Source organism: Dreissena polymorpha, chromosome 11, assembly GCF_020536995.1.
Source record: "Dreissena polymorpha isolate Duluth1 chromosome 11, UMN_Dpol_1.0, whole genome shotgun sequence".
Taxonomy (NCBI): Eukaryota; Metazoa; Mollusca; class Bivalvia; order Myida; family Dreissenidae; genus Dreissena; species Dreissena polymorpha.
The window spans coordinates 8320538-8343123 of record NC_068365.1 but is presented as its reverse complement, the minus strand read 5'-3'; the positions used below and the strand labels follow the sequence as shown (position 1 = coordinate 8343123).

The 22586-nt window shown below is 36.3% G+C and overlaps 1 protein-coding gene across 1 annotated transcript in view; it reads right to left on the bottom strand.

Annotated features, from left to right (window-relative positions):
- The window catches only part of LOC127851502 (probable protein phosphatase CG10417), a 33316-nt gene extending 12111 nt beyond the window's left edge, over positions 1-21205 (bottom strand). Inside the window, exons 1-7 of the mRNA XM_052385312.1 lie at positions 21042-21205; positions 20599-20674; positions 20053-20250; positions 15077-15256; positions 12145-12728; positions 9972-10108; positions 7750-7852 (exon numbers count right to left, since the gene is read on the bottom strand). Of these exons, the coding sequence (XP_052241272.1) occupies positions 7750-7852; positions 9972-10108; positions 12145-12728; positions 15077-15256; positions 20053-20250; positions 20599-20674; positions 21042-21152 (1389 nt within the window). The 5' untranslated portion in view covers positions 21153-21205. The remainder of the gene's footprint in view (positions 1-7749; positions 7853-9971; positions 10109-12144; positions 12729-15076; positions 15257-20052; positions 20251-20598; positions 20675-21041) is intronic.
- Between the last annotated feature and the right edge of the window lie 1381 nt (positions 21206-22586).

Here is a 22586-nt window from a genome sequence, read left to right as displayed (position 1 = left end):
CCATAGAAACAAGGGCTGTTTGTAAAACATGCATGCCCCCCTATATGGGCTATAAGTTGTAGTAGCAGCCATTGTGTGAATACGTTTTTTGTCACTGTGAATGGTGGTGGTGGTGGTGGTGGTGGTGTAGTAGTAGTAGTAGTAGTAATAGTAGTAGTAGTAGTAGTAATAGTAGTTGTAGTAGTAGTAGTAGTAGTAGTAGTAGTAGTAGAAGTAGTAGTAGTAGTAGTAGTAGAAGTAGTAGTAGAAGTAGTAGAAGTAGTAGTAGTAGTAGTAGTGGTAGTAGTAGTAGTAGTAGTGGTAAAAGTAGTAGTAGTAGTGGCAGTAGTAGTAGAAGTAGTAATAGTAGACGTGGTGGTGGTGGTGGTGGTGGTAGTAGTACTAGTACTAGTAGTAGTAGTACTAGTAGTAGTAGTAGTAGTAGTAGTAGTAGTGGTAGTAGTAGTAGAAGTAGTAGTAGTAGTAGAAGTAGTATTAGTAGTAGTAGTAGTAGTAGTAGTAGTAGTAGTAGTAGTAGTAGTAGTAGTAGTAGTAGCAGTAGCAGTAGCAGCATTACAAGGCCAATACTTAAGAATGATCAAATGGGAAAAGGTAACATAGCACCGGCAGTAAATATGGGGCTCATTTACAGGTCAGATTTGGAATCTCTGCTGTAAAATGAGATTTTGAATGAATTAAAGGGAGGCAAATCTGTAATAAAAGAACATGCATAAACCGTAGTTGTTTCCCTTGTTTGAACCATGCTAAATCCTTACAAGTTTGGAAAGAATTGGATGAAAAATTTGTACTTAATTGCATAAACACCATTTTCTCAATTCAAGGGGAGGTAATTCTGTACTTCATGGACCAATAATGCTTATTTTTTGTAGGGTTCGTGTCCTCATTGATATAAAGACACTGTGCAAATTTGGAAAGGATCGGACAAAAAATGTGGAAGATTTTTGAAAGTTTTCACAAAATAGGCAAAAACGAATAAACATTCAAAGTTCAACGAGCTCCTGCGGCCATGTTTTTTGACGAATCAAATTTCTTTGAACAACTTTTTCAGGGGAGCCCTCAAAGGTCATCCCTGTGAAATTTTTTGAAAATCTGATGAGCGGTTTCTAACAAGAAGATTTTTTAAGGTTTTTACCATATATGGTCATGGCGGCCATCTTGGTTATGCGATCAAATTTTTTTTAACAATTCTTTTTTCCCATGACCTAGGGATGCTCCACATGAAATTTAGTTGAAATTGGCTCAATGGTTTAGTAGAAGAAGATGTTTACAAATTGTTTACAGACGGACGGACGGACGCCGGACGCTGAGTGATCACAATAGCTCACCTCGAGCTATCGCTCAGGTGAGCTAACAATCTCCAATTTATGGAAAAAAAAATATCTGATATAAAAACAGCGATAGTATAAAGCTCAAGTTTATACGATCGTTATTATACTATCGATTTTCATCTGGTAATAGGATAAATTATAGTATATATTTTCCCGAATGGGAACTCAAAAATAAAATTTTCCAAAAAATATGTTTTTTTTATATAAATAAAATCATCATTAAGTTAATATCCCATCTGACTGTATAAAGTGTGTCTTAGAGTTAATATTAATACAGCTCTACTGATATATTTTGTATGGTAAACTTATCCCTATCTATTTGACTCATTGGCAGTCTTTCAAATTAGAAATCTCCAGATAAGCTATTGCACACGGTGCAATCGACTAACGCATCATCTGCGGTTCATCCATCGGCTGCGAAAGTGTATACATGTCGGGTAAAAGCGGAATGTAAGTATTTCACTATTCTTTATATTTTACGTATTGAATTGAGCAGATTTGCGTGTGTTCTTTCAGGGCCTAAGTAAGAATGACTTTGTGAACGTAATCCTTACCTTCCTAGCTGCTTACTATTAAAGAAATCCGTTATAATGTGGTCAAAAATCAAACAAAATTCACCACTCTTCCTGTCAAACTCTAATTACACAGGACTTGGACCAAAGATAAATATGAACAACATTTTATTGAAATATTTTATCATTTCTCTTCGGTTATTCCAAATTACAGCATCCAACATGAACACAAAACATTTTTATCAACGTTTAAATTCGAGTGGGGTTGGAAAAACGGCTCAAGACAACGGCTGCGAAAATAAAATTACGCTCAAGCCATCGGCTGCGGCAATGAAAATTGGCATGACGAGATTTGGACGTTACTCATTGACCATATTCGATAGAACTATAAGATATTTTGATCACAAAACAGTTTTAAGATTTTCATTCGTATTTTGAAATAAAATGGGATGGGTGAGTGGATTTCGTTTAAAATAATTCATACTATAACATTATTGAAACAAGTCATTTACAAGCAATATGTCCCCACATCATGTAGAGTACACTTGACTCTCGCTATGCCGAAGACTGATATATCGAAGTAATGGAAACTTCGAACATAAATGTTCATTCCCTTCTCAAATTTGAGATACAAGGTTTTCCTTAATTAAAACTCCTGAATGAAGTTACAAACTAAAAGACAGCTATATGAAGGTTGACAGTAATGTTGGAATTTCCTACTGGAGAGCTTTCAGAATCGTTTGTCACCTGTATCTCGAAATAACTAGTCAGAAGTGTACGTGTTATAAATCGGGTTACTCGAATATCTTTTATCTCGAAATAAATTGTATGGTTTATGAACTTCGACATTTCGAGATTCCACTGTACTTCGAATGAGATTGTCAAATGTGTTTGGCATGCGTTCAACTATATGATTTCCTTCTATCCTTTTGTAAAATTGCGATAATTATGGCAAAACTCTTTATAACGAGCTAACTTACGATATATATCGGTTGCGGCTTTCTTTCAAGATTATACTATTTGCAATTTAAGGACCATGGATAATTCATATGGGATTTGTCGCGGTACGACTGAAAATAGTTCAACCTGTATAGAACTCACACATTCAAATAAATTAACACATTGAATGTTTAATTATCACGCAGATACGGAATCCGTATAGTGCCATATATAATCTAGCCCTTCTTTCATCATGGCGACACACGACACACGAAGCGATACACGATATTTTGCGCGACTCACGATATTATGCGTGATACTCATGAATCGACACATGATATGTTGCTGTATAAATAAAGCGACAAACGAAAATTTGCACGAAACTCAAAGCAACACACAAAACTTTGCGCGACACACGAAGCGACGCGCGATAACGTACCACGAAATATCGCCCTTGTGTAGGACACACGATATTGTAATATGTAAAAAGGCGATATATTGTGGTAAATATCTCGTGTCGCTCCTTGTATCGCGCAAAATGTCGTGTGTTGCTTCGTGTGTCAAGCAAAATATCGTGTGTCGCTTTGAGTACCGCGCAAAATAGCGTGTGTCGCTTCGTGCATCGCGTAACATGTTGTATGTTGCCCTTTGAACGCAAGACACGATATTTTGCTAGGTACTCAAAGTGACACACACTATTTTCGCGACTCACGAATCGACACACGATATGTTGCCGTATACTCAAAGCGACACACGAAAATTTTGCGCGACACACGAAGCGACGCACGACAATGTACCACGAAATATCGCCCTTGTGTAGGACACACGATATTGTTATATGTAAAAAGGCGATATATGGTGGTAAATATCGCGCAAAATATCGTGTGTTGCTTCCAGACCTGTTTACCCTACTGATTGCTTCACAGTAGTATGTAGGGCATATCTCAGTAGTTTTGGGCTGTTGTCAGTAGTTTTAACCTTTTCAATCATTTTGAGCATTAAAACACCATGACTGGGTCACATATCAGTTTAACGGTACATAAAGCATTAGATGAATTTACTTGCTAACCATTTTATCTGTTAAGTGATTTTATTTGCTTTTATTTGTTACAGCCTGTGCCATTTGGATTGGAAAAATTAGCGCGATTAACCATGAAATCGGAAAAAATAGCGTGATAAACCATGAAATTGGGAAACATTAAGCATTATAAATATGATTATAAGTAGCACAATTAACATTGTTTTTAAGTGCATGTTTGACAGCATTTTTATATAATAAAGTGCTGCTTTTATGTCTTCTTACAATGAAGACAATATTTAGTTAATATCCATCCACATGCATATATTAAACTTGCAATAATCTATAGATTCTTAAATACACCATTTGCTCATAAGCTCTTTCAGAGTAGCTGTTAATTTAATTCAGCATTTTTTTAAATTAAATATCATAAGGGGAAAACATAAACAAATATTGACAAACACCCTTTAGTGTTCTTGCTGTGTTAATAATTTACTTAATGGAGTTAAACTAATATATATTTTATTTGTTTACCTTTCAATATCTTGCACTTGACAACCTCAGTGCAATACTATTTCATTAAACTGTACAGCGTAACAAACATAATAAAGCAGAATATGCATATGAATCTGAGTATACACAGATCCACTAACATATAAATCAAATCATGTTTGTCTCTTTCCATTTTTGAACGATACTCATTATAAATTATTTAACTTTGTGAGTAGACTGAACTCCATTTTTCCAACACTTTGCGTGACGCACATTCACTGCGCAGATTTCTGATAAATATTTTTTATATTTTTCATCTCAAACGTAGTATTTTGCGTTAATTGACACACGCATTACATTATTCCCTAATGACCATATGATATCCGTTGTTTGTTTGAATGGTATTTATTATTTTTGCCGTTAATCGCAATTTCTCGTCTGCTTGCCGCCATCTTGGCATGTGTAAAAACAGACGTGCTCAATCCCGATACATCGACTATCAGCGATATTATCCGCAATAGAGAGAGAGGGATGTGTATACTGGATAGCAACATAAAATCGTATATATTCGGCTTAATTTGCGAACTAATACGCAAGTCAGTTGTTCTTCGGTGAAGACTCGACAAGCTCAATCAGCACTCATTCCCCGGGAGGCTTGAATTTTAACGTTTCTAACTACGCAAGCGCCAAACTGATTATGATTGATAAATTACCCACCAAGACCGAAAATAAGCGAAAGTACGATAAATAACTTAAATTTAACCATTTTGATCGATGGATCCGTAGTTTTTCAGTACAAATCCGTAGTGGGCAGTTTAGCCAAATAATCCGCGCGTAGTAACTACGGCGAATCCGTAGAAGTAAACAGGTCTGTGCTTCGTGTGTCGAGCAAAATATCTTGTGACGCTTCGAGTACCACGCAAAATAGCGTGTGCCGCTTCGTGCATCGCGTAACATGTCGTATGTCGCCCTTTGAACGCAAGACACGATATTTTGCTAGGTACTCAAAGTGACACACACTATTTTGCATGACTCACGAATCGACACACGATATGTTGTCGTATACTCAAAGCGACACACGATATTTTGAGAAATACACGAAGCGACGCGCGATAATGTACCACAAAATATCGCCCTTGTGTAGATAGCCCAAAAGACGATACATCTTGGTAAATATTGCGTGTCGCTTCGTGTATCCCGCAAAATATCGTGTGTCGCTTCATGTGTCATGTGTCGAGCAAAATATTGCTTGTCACTTTGAATATCGCGCAAAATAATATGTGTCGCTTCGTGTATCACGCAACATATCGTGTGTCGCCCTTTGAACGCGAGGAACGATATTTTGCGCGATACTCAAAGTGACACGCGATATTTACCTTGATATGTCGCCTTTTGGGCTAGCTACACAAGGGCGATATTTCGAGGTACATTTTCGCGCGTGGCTTCGTGTATCGCGCAAAATATCGTTTGTCGCTTTGTGTGTCGCGCAAAATTTATTGTGTCGCTTTGAGTATCGCACATAATATCATGAGTCGCTTTGTTTGTCGCGCAAAATATTGTGTATCCCTTCGTGTGTCACCCTTGATAAAAGAAGGGCTAGATTATAGATGGCACTATCCGGATTCCGTATTTGCTTGATATTTAAACGTTCAACTTGTTAATTTATTTGAATGTGTGAGTTATATACAGGTTCAACTATTTTCAGTCGTACTGCGACAAATCACGTATGAATTATCCATGGTCCTTAAATTCCAAATAGTATAATCTTGAATGAAAGCCGCAACCGATATATATCGAAAGTTAGCTCGTAAAAAGAGTTTGGCAATAATTATCGCTATTTTAACAAAAGGATAGAAGGAAATCATATAGTAGAACGCATGCCAAACACATTTGACAATCTCATTCGAAGTACAGTGGAATCTTGAAATGTCAAGTTCATAAACCATACAAATTATGTCGAGATAAAAGATATTCAAGTAACCCGATTTATAACACGTACACTTCTGACTACTTATAACTAGATACAGGTGACAAACGATTCTGAAAGCTCTCCAGTAGGAAATTCCAACATTACTGTCGACCTTCATGTAGCTGTCTTTAAGTTTGTAAATTCATTCATGCCTTTCAATTAAGGAAAATCTTGTATCTCAAATTTGAGAAGGGAATGAACATTTATGTTCGAAGTTTCCATTACTTCGATATATCCGTCTTCGGCATAGCGAGAGTCAAGTGTACTCTACATGATGTGGAGACATATTGCTTGTAAATGACTTGTTTCAATAATGTCAAAGTATGAATTATTTAAAACGAAATCCACTCACCCATCCCATTTTATTTCAAAATACGAATGAAAATCGTAAAACTGTTTTTGTGATCAAAATATCTGATAGTTCTATCGAATATGGTCAATGAGTAACGTCCAAATCTCATCATGCCAATTTTCATTGCCGCAGCCAAAGGCTTGAGCATAATTTTATTTTTGCAGTCCATGTCATGACCATCTAATAAGTAGGCACGGCCGTTGTCTTGAGCCGTTTTTCCAACCCCACTCGAATTTAAATGTTGATAAAAATGTTGTGTGTTCATGTTGGATGCTGTAATTTGGAATAACCGAAGAGAAATGATAAAATATTTCAATAAAATGTTGTTCATATTTATCTTTGGTCTTAATCCTGTGTAATTAGAGTTTGACAGAAAGAGTAGTGAATTTTGTTTGATTTTTGACCACATTCTAACGGATTTCTTTAAAAGTAAGCAGCTAGGAAGGTAAGGATTACGTTCACAAAGTCATTCTTATTTAAGCTCTGAAAGAACACACGCAAATCTGCTCAATTCAATACGTTAATATAAAGAATAGGAAAATACTTACACTCCGCTTTTACCCGACATGTATACACTTCCGCAGCCGATGGATGAACCGCAGACGATGCGTTAAGTCGATTGCACGGTGTGTATGGTGGCCCAGTAAAAATATTTTCCTGAACATCATCGATTTCACATAGATTTCCTGCTGCGCGAGTAAATTACTTTGGCCTAATAACAGTTATTAAAAAACATACTTCTCATTCTATGCATACCAGCATTTTACAACCAATTTATTAAGTTTCTAACACTGGGAATAGCAACCCCCACTTTACATAAATCAGCTAAATATCTAAAAGCTTTGCGTAAAAAAAAACCTCTCGAAAACAGTTATTATAAAGAAAATGTTATATGTTTAATGCCCATAACTCCCCCAAATTTGATGAACTAGAACAAAATTCAGACTTCAACTGTTAGTCATGAAGGTGGACTAACACCCCAAATATCAGGTGAATATATATAAACTTTAAAAAAAAAAAACGGAAAATGGAAACCCGATGGACAGATGGATGGACATTGCGCCTGCTATATGCCAACCCACTGGAGGCATACAAATTGTTTCCTGCACACTACTGTCCAGTACTTCATGTGAATCTACCTCTTCTGAATGTTCCTCCTCCCCATCAGCCACTGACTTCACGCCAAATATTCCACCAATCTCCTCTGCCTCTTCATCATCATCATCATCGTCATCATCTTCACTGTTAGAATGCAAACATTTATATTATCAAGCCAAATTCTTGCTAGGTAGTTAATGTCTTCCTTTACAAAATAAAAAGTAACCGTCGGGGACGGGTGATGCTCCCCCAAATTTTTTTTGACACAATATTGCACTTTATATTCAGATAAAAGGAAACGTCTTGAGGGGCATAACTGAGGACAAAATAATACGATGGATGGTTAAACAACTTAAAAATGTCAAAGGGCCATAACTCTCTAAATAAATCATCTAACCAGATCCCACATATAACATGCGCTTCTCCTCAAGGTAGTTAAGCTTCCCATAAAGCTTCATTGTATTCCAGTCAGTAGTTGGGGAAAAATAGCCCGGACAAGAATTGCACTTTATGAACAGTTTATAGAAAATTTCAAAGGGCCATAACTCTGTGAAAAATCATCCGACCAGAACTGGCTGATAATATGCACATCTCCTCTTGGTAGTGAAGCTTCCCATAAAGTTTCATTGAATTCCCGTAATAAGTTGCTGAGAAATAGATCGGACAAGAATTGTACTAAATGTACAATGGAAAATTTCAAAGGGCCATAACTCTGTGAAAACTCATCCGACGAAAACCGGCTAATAATATGCACATCTCCTCTTGGTAGTGAAGCTTCCCATAAAGTTTCATTGAATTTCGGTCATTAGTTGCTGAGAATTAGCCCGGACAAGAATTGCACTTTATGTACAGTTAATGGAAAATTTCAAAGGGCCATACCTGTGAAAAATCATCTGACCAGAACCTGCTGATAATATGCACATCTCCTCTTAGTAGTGAAGCTTCCCATAAAGTTTCATTGAATTCCGGTCATTAGTTGCTGAGAAATAGCCTAGACAAGAATTGCACTATAAGTACAGTAAATGGAAAATTTCAAAGGGCCATAACTCTGTGAAAAATCATCCGACGAGAACTGGCTGATAATATGCACATCTCCTCTTGGTAGTGAAGCTTCCCATAAAGTTTCATTGACTTCCGGTCATCAGTTGCTGAGAAATAGCCCGGACAAGAATTGCACTATATGTACAGTTAATGAAAAATTTCAAAGGGTCATAACTCTGTGAAAAATCATCCGACCAGAACCCGCTGATAATATACACATCTCCTCTTGATAGTGAAGCTTCCCTTAAAGTTTCATTGAATTCCGGTCATTAGTTGCTGAGAAATAGCCCGGACAAAAATTGTGCATGGACGGACAGACGAAGCGGCGACTATATGCTCCCCCCAAATTTTTTTTACGGAGAGCATAAAAATGTTCTTATAAACAGAAGAGCATTGGCTTGAGTGTGAGAAATTACTAAATCATAGGGAAAATAAGATGATTCAGCAGTCAGGGTTTTTTTTAGCCCGATTTTATAGCCGATATTCGGCTATGTTCTCAATCCCAAAAAGTATACTTTTTTCCCAAAATGTGGCCAAAAATTCCCAATTTCCCCCCAAAAAATTTTTTTTTTTATTTTTTATTTTTTTTTTTTATAGAAAGAAGTGTCTAATGCGTATTTTATCTCAATTTTAATTCAATTACATCTAACAAAGTATTTTATGATTTTGTTCTTTTAATTTGAATGATTATAAAGAGTTATATCAAATTTAGTATTTCCCTAATCAGTGGACTTTTCGTGTGGAAAAAAAGGCTGATGAATTTATTTTCCCAATTTAATGAAAATGCCGATAAAATTCCCAATTCCAAAGCCATGGGCTATCTTCCCAAAAAGTGGAAAAAAAACACCTGGCAGTTACATGATCAGCATTCTTAGAAAACCAGACATGATGCATGTGCATGACATGTATTCCCTGATTGACAGTGTGCACAGGCTAAATAAGAATGAAACTTTCAACTTTTTGAGAATTGTTTGTTAAAAGGAGGTCTCTTCTAAGGGAAAATCCATAGTTTGCAGACTGCACTACTAATCTGGAACAACACTTAATGCACATGTGCTAAGCCCTGTTCTCCCAAAACACAGCTAATATAATTCTACTAAGGGATTGAAAATAAAGTGTCTTGTGTCACAAGTGCACAGTTGCTGCACAGATAGGATTGTTCTCATTGTAAATATTGACAGCATCCTTCCCACAGTGCATACAGACTGTGTCAGAGTCTAACCTGTCATCTTCCTCCACATAATCTTCCTCATCATCACTATCATCATCATCGCTGTCATCATCATCTTCACTGTCATACTCCTCCCAGTCCTCTTCACCCTTGGGCTTGTCAATACTTGATGACCCTGACCCTCCTGCCTGTAACCGAAAACAGAAGCAGAATTAAGCGCCGCTATAAAAAACAAACTGCCAACCTCATCATAGAAAAGTAGCTGTACAACCTCATCATAGAAAAGTAGCTGTCTCTTTTTTCTATGGTACAATTCAAAAGACAAAACACAACCAGAGCTTTTACATGAATTAGACTTAAACCCCACATTTTTTGGTCAGCTTTGTTCAAGGGTAAATAACTAAACAAGGGACAAAATTGTCACAAAACCAGGTTTTCATTGTCAGGGGACAAAAATATTTCTAAACTGCTCTCGTCCTGCAGGACGACTGCATTAAAAATTTTACTCGTCCTGCAAACACATGCACTCGTCCTTCAAATATGTGTGAAATAAAGATTGCAAAGGGCTGATATGACTAATAAAGTTTTCTATACCACCGCTAAAATGCTGCTTACTCAGCTATTTATGCCAGCTGATAACAAAAGAAATGTTAAACAGTGACATAAGTTACTTATTTATGAGGAACACAAAATAAATAAATGAAGACAAATATTTTGCTAACTTCATCTTGTATAATTTTCAAAACTTAACATGTAACAGAAAAAGGACTGAAATAATCAAAAATTAAACTTTACTTGATTAATAAGGCTTAATTATTTAAACTATTTATATTTTGGACTGTTCGCGAACGTTTGGTCTTATCGTACACGGACTGCTTTGTTTTCCTTTTTTCTAATGCTCGCGTGCTTTCCGTTTCAGACGTTTGAACATCAACCCGCCCCCTTTCAAGAATGCTCGTATGTCAGACATTTTCAGACGAAATTCAGACTGGTTTAAAACCGTAATTCGCGGTTCAATAATTCTTTAAAAATCATTACTTACAGTAAATGCAATGGGATGGTTCTCTGTCGACATGGATGCGCAAAGTTTACTCCAAGAAGCCAATAATTACTCGATACACAGTCTCGCATAACAACGCGCACCTGCTGTATGAAATTTACAATTACATTTTCTGGTTTATTCGTGTTCTACTTTCGGAATAGATATGCTTTAAGAAAATGATTTTATTTAATGAAAAAGAGTCTAACTGGTCAGAAAATACATTTTAATATCAGCTTTTTTTCACTCGTCCTGTAGGACGAGCGCTTTAGGGAAATTCACTCGTCCTTTCAAGATTTCACTCGTCAATACGAGCGGACGAGTGGAATTTTTGTCCCCTGATTGTGAAAAAAAATCTGATAAAGGGAGACAACTCAAACTGAACTTTTGAAATAATCAAACAAAATTAACCCCCTTTGTAAGTTTGTTTTAAAATAAATCTATTTTTAGTCGTGGCGACCTTGACATTGGAGATTTTGACGTGATTCTTTCGTGCGACACACCGTCCCATGATGGTGAACAAATGTGCCAAATGATTTTAAAATCTAATAATGAATGACATAGTTATAGCCCAAACAAGCTCATTTATGGCTATTTTTTACCTTTGAAGTCAAAGTGTGACCTTGACCTTGGAGATATTGACGTAATTTTTTCGCGCGACACACCGTCTAATGATGGTTAACAAATGTGCCAAATGATTTTAAAATCTCACAATGAACGACAAAGTTATGGCCCGGACAAGCTTGTTCCGCCCGCCCGCCAGCCAGCCAGCCAGCCAGCCCGCCCGCATTCGCCAATCTAATAACCAGTTTTTTCCTTCAGAAAACCTGGTTAAAAATATGTGGGTCACTGTTGATGAGAACCCCTTTAAACTTCATGGTAATGACATACTTGAAGTTTTACTTTAACAGCTTGAGAAATTTCATCTCCTTTTCCAGCTAGATACAAGTTGAACGGTATAGTACTGGAAACACTTTTAATCTCAATTTTTAAGTATTGAAAGCAAAAACAAAACAGCACCAATTAATCAATTTGTCAAAACTAAGTGATTTTTCCCTATGCAAAAGACCCATTCCCAAAATGGTGACCAAACACTGAGAGTGAGTATGTTCCCAACCAGATTGCATATAAAATTTACTGTACAGAACTTTGAAAACATTTCCTTATTTCCATTCTTGTACGCACCTTCACCCCTGATCCTGATGGCCCCTCACTGGACCCAGATGGTCCCTCCACCTCCCTTATATGTCCTTCCCCAGCCCCTAAGGTCTCAGCTGAACTGGAGGAGCTACCTGACCCGGACGGGCCTGGTTCAGAACACGCCCCAGACCCAGAGTTCACAGGCTCATCTGAGCTCGAGCTTGAACATCCCTGATCCGCTTCAGAGGAAAAAGTTTTTTGTACAGTCACAACATCAGATGAACTGTCCGGCTCTGTACTGGAGCCTGCTTTATCATGATTGTCTGTGTTGCTTTTAGCACTTCTAACAGTTTTACTGTCCTCCGCCTCAATACACTCGTTTGTTTCACCATTCGATATTTTGCTATGCTTTGAGTCACTACAATCTTGATTAGAATTGTTCTTATTTTGCTCTGTGTTTGTGCTATCAGGTTCGCTGTCTGATTTCACTTTGGCCTCTCTCAGTTCCTTCTCTACGTTCAGGTTATTGTCGTTATCCGGTTGTTCACTATCCAGCCTGTTGGCCAGATTTGTGGCCAAAGGGTCTGCAGCACTATTGTTGGAGTCTGCCTCAGAGCCATTAGAGCTACCTACAAAATGTACAAACAATATCCAATACACCAAAAACAAGAAGACAGTAGTTTTGTTTTAATTAACTGCTAGAGCTTTTGACCTAATATAATTAATAAAACTTACCCCTTCAAATTGTATCACTAAATATAAAATCCAGCTCTAATGTTCTGTATTATTTAATATAGGTCTTTATTGATGAACTCTATAGACACACCTCTGCTTCTTTTGTCCCGTCTGTAGCCAGCTACTTGTGAGGACTTTCGAAAGGTACCGGATTCTTAGCGAGGATATTTTAACACTGTGTGTGCATTTTCTATCACTTAAAACAACAATGTAAGCATATTCAAAACAAATGCATTCAATTTTGTTGCAAAACAGTGTGTTCTTTTTACCATTTTGGGAATGGGGCCAGGTCCCTTGAATTGGGAAAAACGCGGCGTTCTGACCAAAATTAGATAATTAGTGTTGTTGATTACTGTGAAACCATTATTCTTCGTCAGACATTAATTTTCGTCTTTTTCGTCCTTCGACCAATGGACGAATTCAAGATCCTAACGTACAATCATGTCACATATTTGAAACAAATAAGACTGAATTACTGTAGGCATGAGGCATTTAAATCCAGCGTTATCCACGCATATACACAGGGATCGAAATTAACACTTGCACACTCCCAAAATGCGAGTAAAAAAAGATTGCAAGGTATGTTATAAGTCACTAGTATTTTTTGCAAGTAAAGAAATAGGGAAAAAAACGAGTTATATTGCTAAATGCGTTCGACGGCATGAACGCTAAACCGTAGGTCACTTTTTTGAATGTCCGAATACCCATATGCGGAAGCGCGCACCTTGTTTGTAGACTGGTATACTTATAGTACAGATACCCGGATGGTATTGATACAAAGAACATGAAACAGTCGACTATTCACACTCAAGTTAAATCCGGTTTTGACACAAAGGGGTGTACATTATACAGTGTACTGACAACTGACATTTCCTGTAAAACACGAATGCAATAAGGCTGTATCGAATGCATCGACTTTGTTTAGGTAGAATAGTGTTGATTAGCGCTAATTGTTAACAACTTTATTACCCATTTTGTGTATTGTGTTTTTCAGAGGTGTTGCAGGTTATACAGCCAACACGCGGCGAATCCGGATTAAAGACAATACTATTAAATGCAATTAAAATATGACAATGTGTGATCAACACCTGACTGAAATATATTCTGCGCTTTTATTACAAATTAATAAAGAACATATTGATTTGTGTTTGGTTGTTTGGTTTTAACTGCATCTACTATTTTTGTACATATACATAAAAACCCGTACCTTCCTTGTTTAAAACACTCGTTAACGGTTATTCAGTCCCACTTATCCGCTAATCATAACAAAGAACGTGTCAATGACATAAAATAATAAGGGACAGTTACTATCACCTGAAATAACAGACTTGTTAATTGGCATATGCCAAACAAGGCACACCTCCTGCAAGTGACTTCCAAGTGTCACCCCTCTTTCCCCAGCACGATTTTTTCGCAACCGCGTATTACATGTATTACAAACATTACAAACAAATCGGACGCTTTTTTTTTCAAAACCAGAAATGGACGAATTTAAGTGCTGACGAAATAGTCATTTATTTTTAAAAAGGACGAAATTTCGTGCTGACGAAAATAAATGGATTCACAGTATTTGCTAACAAATGCTTCAAAATAGAGGATTAAAGTGTTTTAAATATTAAATTTAATATAGTGTTACTTGTAGAGCAGGATGAGAGATTAACTAAAAGTTGATTTTTTTTCAAACCTTCAATTGGGAATTTTAAGGTCCCATTTGGGAAAAATATATACACTTTTTTCCATTGGGAATAGGTTCCAATACCGATCCCGATTTTGAACAAAAAAAACATTGTAAAATGTTGTCACACTGACTTAAAACATGTACATTGCAAGGATCTTATCATTTTGGGCCAAAACTTTAAATATTTTTTATTTATGCGTTACTACTGTCCCGAGGGAATTTTCCAGTTGCATCATGTGGTTTTAACTTGATTCTCCCAATCAGTTGAACGGAGGTTTTTATTTTTATTTTTTAACACTTTGTGCTTATTGGTATGAAGCTCAGTTCTTGAATCTTATTTATTTGTACGGTTTATAGAGAAGACTTCCCTGTTTGTGGAAAAGTCTGTCAAATTCTACTGGCTTGAAATTAAACTAACTTGTACCAGGCAAAGGGCAAGCTGGTTATGACAAAACTGGTTTTCATGTATTTTACTATATAGTGGGGATGAAATAAACACACCCCATGAGATTTGCATTGCACCCAGAGCATTTATATGGATGAATATATTATAAACAAGCTAACCTGCGTTGGAAGTTGACTGTTTTGGCCTGAGCATGGGTGAGGGGTGTTTATCCTTGGCCATGAGGTGAGCCTTCTGAGGCAAGGCTGCGGCCCCAGAGTATCGCGCCATGAGCTCCTCTAGTGGCATGTTGGCCTCGGCAACCAGCAAGTCACGCTCAGACCGACCCATGCCCTCCTCATCTACAGGTGAGAAATAAGACCAGATTGTTGTAGAAACAGGAATAGATTGTAGAAAGAATTACTAGTTTTCTTTGCAAACTCATTAAATATTTCACGAGGAAATCTAATATATCTGTAACAAAATTAATATAAATTATGTAGAAATGATTTTTTTCACAGATGTAACTTTAATTGTTCATACCCAGTGAAAAATATTTGCAAGTCCCAAAAATTTCTATTAGTCAGTTACTGTCTACCAGTCTGCATACAAATATATATATCTTTCACTTTGTAATAATAAAACTAAACATTCTTCATTTGCAATTGTGCATTTAAGTTTGGCTGTCAAAATTCAACAACTACTACCAGGCTTCCTGAAAAGTCCCAAAAAGTGCCTGTCAATCGGACAGGCTGATGGAAAAGTTAGCCTGTCCGGACAAAAATTCACCTGACCGAACAGCACGAGTTTATAACTGAATAATTAAGTTTAACTCATATTTATTGCAATGTGCAGCCTGTGTATAAGTAGACATAATAAAGTAAAACATTACACATGCGTGTTCTAGTGATTACAGTGTATGATGGACAACAGCTTTAAATTCTAGTCAGACTCAAAGAATTATTTTTTTGGGGGGGATCGGATGCATGTAATAGGCTATTTTATAAGATTTATTCGCAATATTGAGGGTTGAAAAAGTCTGGGGACAGAAGGCCTCACATCAACATGCTTAATTTACGAAGATTTTCAGAGGAAACTGTACGATTGAAAAGAACTGTGTTTATCTCACCTGTTTAACTCGCAAATTGCAAGAAGTCTCTGCTCATGTGCATTCTTGGTTCAGGAGTAAACTGTGATGTTTTCATAATCCCGTTTTAAAGTTTACAGTTTCCCTTCATATTGATTGTTTTGATATGGCACAGTAATATGTCGGACCAATAAAATTGATCTTTTCGAAAAAACAACAAAGGGAGAGCACTATTAAGAACTAGTGACTCGTTAGTGTTCTTAATTACGAAAAGGCTCTAAATTCACGAAAAGAGTGATACTTATGAGGTGTTTTCGTTCTTTTGGTAAGTATTAAACTTTTTGGTAGTCATAATTTTTTTGGCCTGTCACAAGGATCGGCGATATTAGAAACTTCGCCGCACCGTAAAGAATTTTGCCGGACAAGACCGGCAGTCATGCCTTTTCAGGAAGCCTGCATGACATATTAACGATTTTTAAAAACAAAAGAACAGAATTTTATTTAATCTGGACACAAACTGGAATGCATACGTCTATTTTATCAATGTTTCTCTGTTCCTTTAATGGCATCTAAAAATATTTCAAAATACAGGACAGGCCCCAGTTTACCTTTTCCCACTCAGAAGCAGAGTGAAAAAGGCTATGTGCAAACAGCATCAAACCAGAACAGCCTGCAAGTAACTCGCAGTCTGTTCAGGTTTTATGGTGTTTGCTGCTCAACAGTATCTAAGGGTTGAAAATAAAGCCTTTAAAACTTGAATCTAGTAAGAAAGGTCTTTTATTAATTTAATCTAACTTCCAAGCGACTACAAATACGTCAAAATACGTCTCTAAGTCGTTAAGGATTCAGGCTTATAGGGACAATAAAATCAATAAAGAAACAAGAGATGTGTTCGTCAGAAACACAATGCCCCCTATTGCGCCGCTTTGAAATTATTATTTTTTTTACCTTTGACCTTGAAGGATGACCTTGACCTTGAACTTCAACCACTCAAAATGTGCAGCTTCATGAGAACGCCGCTTTGAATTTTTTTGTTGTTTACCTTTGACCTTGAAGGATGACCTTGACCAGTGATTTTTTTTGCTTTAATTTGTTACAGCCTGTGCCTTTTGAATTGGGAAAATTAGCGCGATAAACCGTGAAATTGGGAAAAATAGCGCGATAAACCATGAAATTGGGAAAAAATGAAGCATTATAAATAGGATTATAAGTAACAGAAGTGATATTGTTTTTAAGTGCATGTTCAGGGAGTTTTCTAGAAAAGTAGTCTGGTCAAATTGTTGTTTTTTTTAATCAATAAAAGTGGCAAGTTTGGGAATGAATTATGGACAAAAATGACTAAATTCAAGTTATATATTTTGTAAGATGTTTAAAAAATAAAGTTGAGACCTAGATTTAAGAAATCATAATTAAGTTATATGAGACTTCTTTCTAAAAAAAAAAAAAAAAAAAAAAAAAAAATTTTTTTTTTTTTTTTTTTTTTTTTTGGAATTTGGGCTTTTTTTTGGGAAATTTTGGTCAGAATTTTGGGAAAAAACGTGTATTTTTGCGATTGGGAAGCAGCCGAAATTCGGCTGTAAATTTGAGCAAAAAAAATCACTGTTGACCTTGAACTTCCACCACTCAAAATGTGCAGCATCATGAGAATGCCGCTTTGAATTTTATTTATTTTTTGACCTTTGACCTTGAAGGATGACCTTGACCTTGAACTTCCACCACTCAAAATGTGCAGCTTCATAAGATACACATGCATGCCAAATATCAAGTTGCTATCTTCAATATTGAAAAAGTTATGGCCAATGTTAAAGTTTTCGGACGGACAGACACCATATATTTGACATTTGACCTTGAAGGATGACCTTGACCTTCACCTTTCACCACTCAAAATGTTCAGCTCCATTAGATACACATGCATGCCAAATATCAAGTTGCTATCTTCAAAAGTGAAAAAGTTATGGCCAATGTTAAAGTTTTTTCAGACGGACGGACAGACTGACTGACATACTGACTGACGGACAGTTCAACTGCTACCGTAAAAAGTTGTGTATAAGGCGCACTTTTTTTACCCCAAAATTTCATTTTAAAAACTTGATGCGCGTTATGCACAACTTCAGCCATGCCAAGACATTTTTTCGCTGTCAGTTACCCAGTAGCGGTAATTCGCATCATTCTGTTTTCCGGTGTTTTAACTGTAACTATGTTAATAATAGTGTTATATTGACGATCTGAATAAGATGAACAAACATTATAAAGTTAACATATATATTTTCTATCTTTTTCAGGTACGTACAGAGCATTGAAATCAAATAAATTTGAAGAAGAGAATGAAAAACGAGGAAGCCATTTTTATTTAAATGTTATTGTTTACTTTTCCCACAATATTATACCCTACTGTACTAGGGTTACACAATTTATTTGGAGGCACTTGTCGATTTACAATAGTATGTCGGCAAGGTATTTCCCGATATATTTAAGATTATTTTTCTTGCTTTTCAAATGTGTTAATAAAATTGATGCTGTGTTTGTTTACACGTTTTCATACGTCTTGTCAAGATTGAGGATGTGATTATTGAGCAATTTGCGTTACCTGTCAAGTTTTGTGTAGCTGGGCTATTATCAAAACATGCGAACCGGCAAACGGCTTCACAACTCCATTGTTTGTTTATCGCCGGTAATGTCGTGATGGTGTTGAGAAGTTTGAGTCGTTAAAGTCTTCTGTCAATTTTAGACACTCGAAAAGAACGCATGATATCGGCATTGTAAATAAAACGCGCGGTTGTGAATAAGTCATGCATGAATAACCAGGTGACAATACCAATCAATAATGTCAGTTTCTTAGTTATAACTAATCCATCCGTTATGTGTACTCCACGATAAAATCGTGGACAGTTACTTCGGAGACATATGATGAAAACCTTGATGGTATCCTCTTGGAAAGTGTGCATTTCATGCATAATTCATTTAAATCCAAACATTTATTTTTACGCATAATATGATTAAAAAAAACACCAACTAGTTGTATCGTTATCGTCTTAAAAATAATTTATAATTGAAGCAATAAAAGAATAAGTAAGATCGGCAATGTAAATATAACGATTTTCAGTTAGCCTGCGGTACGGAATTTTTCCCCCGATTTTTTTGCTTCAAAAACTTTTTTCCCCGATTTTTTAGCTTTAAAAAGTAGATGCGCGTTATACATAAATGCGCGTTATACACAACGTTTTACGGTATATGCCACCCTACCGGGGGCATAAAAAGGTGCTATTTGGGTTTGGACAGGCAGCTGATCATATCAGTGTGTCACTAACTGATATTTAATCATAGGTCAAAACTTTCACTAACTAATATTAAAAGGGGCCTTTTCACAGATTTTGGCATATTTTGAAGTTAGTCATTAAATGCTTTATTTTGATAAATGTAAACATTGGATCTTAAAAGCTCCAGTGAAATATCAAGAATAAAATTAAAAAAGGAAAAAAATGTAGCTCGCACCTGGGCTAGAACCAGTGACCCCCGGAGTCCTGGAGTGAAAACGCATTAGCCCTCTCGACTATTCTGCTGAGTGTTCATGCAGAACGTATTTTATACCCTATATAAGCCATCTTCGTAGTTTCATAAATTTAAATGACAACAACAGAACTCTCCAAATTATTCAACCGTTTCGCGTTGCAACGCTTTATAATTTTTAGGTTTTTAAATCGTCAAAAGATGCATATAATGGCTATATTAGACTATGGTAAATGTTCAGTAATACTATTTCCTCACAAATATCATAACTTAAACGAAAATTTGCGAATCTGAAACAACTTTTTTCAATTTTGTCAATTTACCAAACCGTGAAAAGATCCCTTTAATCAAAGGTCAAAACAAAAGCCAGGGTTAAAGACAATATGAGTAACTGATCAAAGGACACCAGGTCCTAATTAGCCTTGGAACAAACATGGTGGCAGACCAAATGGCCAGAACAGCCATGTTTCCAGCTGTTCAGCCCTGGATACAGCACTATGGATATAAGACTATCTAATGTGAGCATTTTGATTTCTTCATGCTAGCTGCTACAACACAACCAACCTTCGACCACATCTTCATCGTTCTCATCGACTCCAGCAAGCACTTTCAATGCCTGTATGACCTTCTCATCTTTCAGTGTCAGGTCAAACCCCAGAAATGCCTCTTGCAGAGCTTCATCAAGCTGACCATCACGATACAACTCCAGTGTCCTCAGGAACTCTGGGAAGTGGGCTGCTGCATACTGGGCCACCTCAGAACCTGCATCACATTAAAAATACACAAGATTTGCTCTTGACAGTTAATATTTTAGGTGTCAATGTTTCTTATTTGGTACATATTTTTTTGTTTATGAATGCACATAATGTAGCTATCAATCATATGAATTCTGATGGTAATTTTCATAAAATATCAAAAACTTTTACAAATGCCAATATCAATTCATTACTTTAAGTGCAATAATGTAAAGTTGTTATCAACACATCATAAAATTTAAGGAAATATTAAACTCAAACGATAAGCATACATTTTACAATGTTGATTAATTTATAAAGCCGTTTTTCAATAACATCTAATAAATATTTGTAAATTTCAAATGAACACTCATACCCCCATGCCCATCATACACAGCAAACAGTGATGTTTGGGTTTCAGGATCAAAATCACTGATACAGTTGTGAGCATCCTGTAATAAAGGACTTCAATGAGATACTTGCAATATGATTACAAAACATACCAAAGGAATATCATCAAAAATGTAATATCTAAATACTTTCAGTGCACTCTTTGTAACAACCATGTCAACACATACTAAATGCATTTAAGTTTAAGTGGCAACAAAAGCTAAATATGTTTAGGCATTTTAATTTTTTTTGCAAAATTATGACTGATCAGAAATCATTTTCCTTGATGCAATGTTTAACAGTTGACCTTCCAGCCTCAAAGTTCAATAAAACGGACATAAGGAAACGTATGGCGTAGTGAAAATAATTGTAATGATAATTTGATATGACTGGATCATTGATGATTGAAAACGTGTAGATTTAACGAACCTCTTGTGTCATTCGCCAACCCTGCATTGAAGACGCTCCATAAACATAGTTCGCGCATTTCTTATCGACTGACACTTTATCAGTTATGGGTGACGACAAATATACACCCATAATTCCAGATGGACTTATGTTTTCCTACAAATAGATTGGTATTTCGGTAGTTTTCATTCGCGTGGGTTTCGTTATATCATTTCGCGGCTTATTGCTGTCGGTCACGTGACAGTGGTTTTCCAAGGTTTTAATGACCCTAAAGAGAAAATCTAAATCAAAGAAACAATAACACGAAAGCGTCCTTTTATCTCGATCACCGTTACCCTTGAAGTCCGGTGGATGAAAAAGGTGGTCATCCATCCCCACACCGTGCAATCGACTAACGCATCGTCTGCGGTTCATCCATCGGCTGCGGAAGTGTATACATGTCGGGTAAAAGCGGAGTGTAAGTATTTCCCTATTCTTTATATTTTACGTATTGAATTGAGCAGATTTGCGTGTGTTCTTTCAGAGCCTAAGTAAGAATGACTTTGTGAACGTAATCCTTACCTTCCGAGCTGCTTACTTTTAAAGAAATCCGTTATAATGTGGTCAAAAATCAAACAAAATTCACCACTCTTTCTGTCAAACTCTAATTACACAGGATTTATACCAACGATAAATATGAACAACATTTTATTGAAATATTTAATCATCTCTCTTCGGTGATTCCAAATTAGCATCCAACATGAACACACAACATTTTTATCAACGTTTAAATTCGAGTGGGGTTGGAAAAACGGCTCAAGACAACGGCTGTAGCTACTTATTAGATGGTCATGACATCGGCTGCTAAAATAAAATTATGCTCAAGCCATCGGCTGCGGCAATGAAAATTGGCATGATGAGATGTGGACGTTACTCATTGACCATATTCGATAGAACTATCAGATATTTTGACCACAAAAACAGTTTTAAGATTTTGATTCGTATTTTGAAATAAAATGGGATGGGTGAGTGGATTTCGTTTTAAATAATTCATACGTTTACATTATTGAAACAAGTCATTTACACACAATATGTCTCCACATCATGTAGAGTACACTTGACTCTCGCTATGCCGAAGACGGATATATCGAAGTAATGGAAACTTCGAACATAAATGTTCATTCCCTTCTCAAATTTGAGATACAAGGTTTTCCTAAATTGAAACGCATGAATGAATTTACAAACTTAAAGACAGCTACATGAAGGTTGACAGTAATGTTGGAATTTCCTACTGGAGAGCTTTCAGAATCGTTTGTCACCTGTATCTAGTTATAACTAGTCAGAAGTGTACGTGTTATAAATCGGGTTACTCGAATATCTTTTATCTCGAAATAATTTGTATGGTTTATGAACTTCGACATTTCGAGATTCCACTGTACTTCGAATGAGATTGTCAAATGCGTTTGGCATGCGTTGTACTATATGATTTCCTTCTATACTTTTGCTAAAATAGCGATAATTATGGCAAAACTCTTATTACGAGCTAACTTTCGATATATATCGGTTGCGGCTTTCTTTCAAGATTAT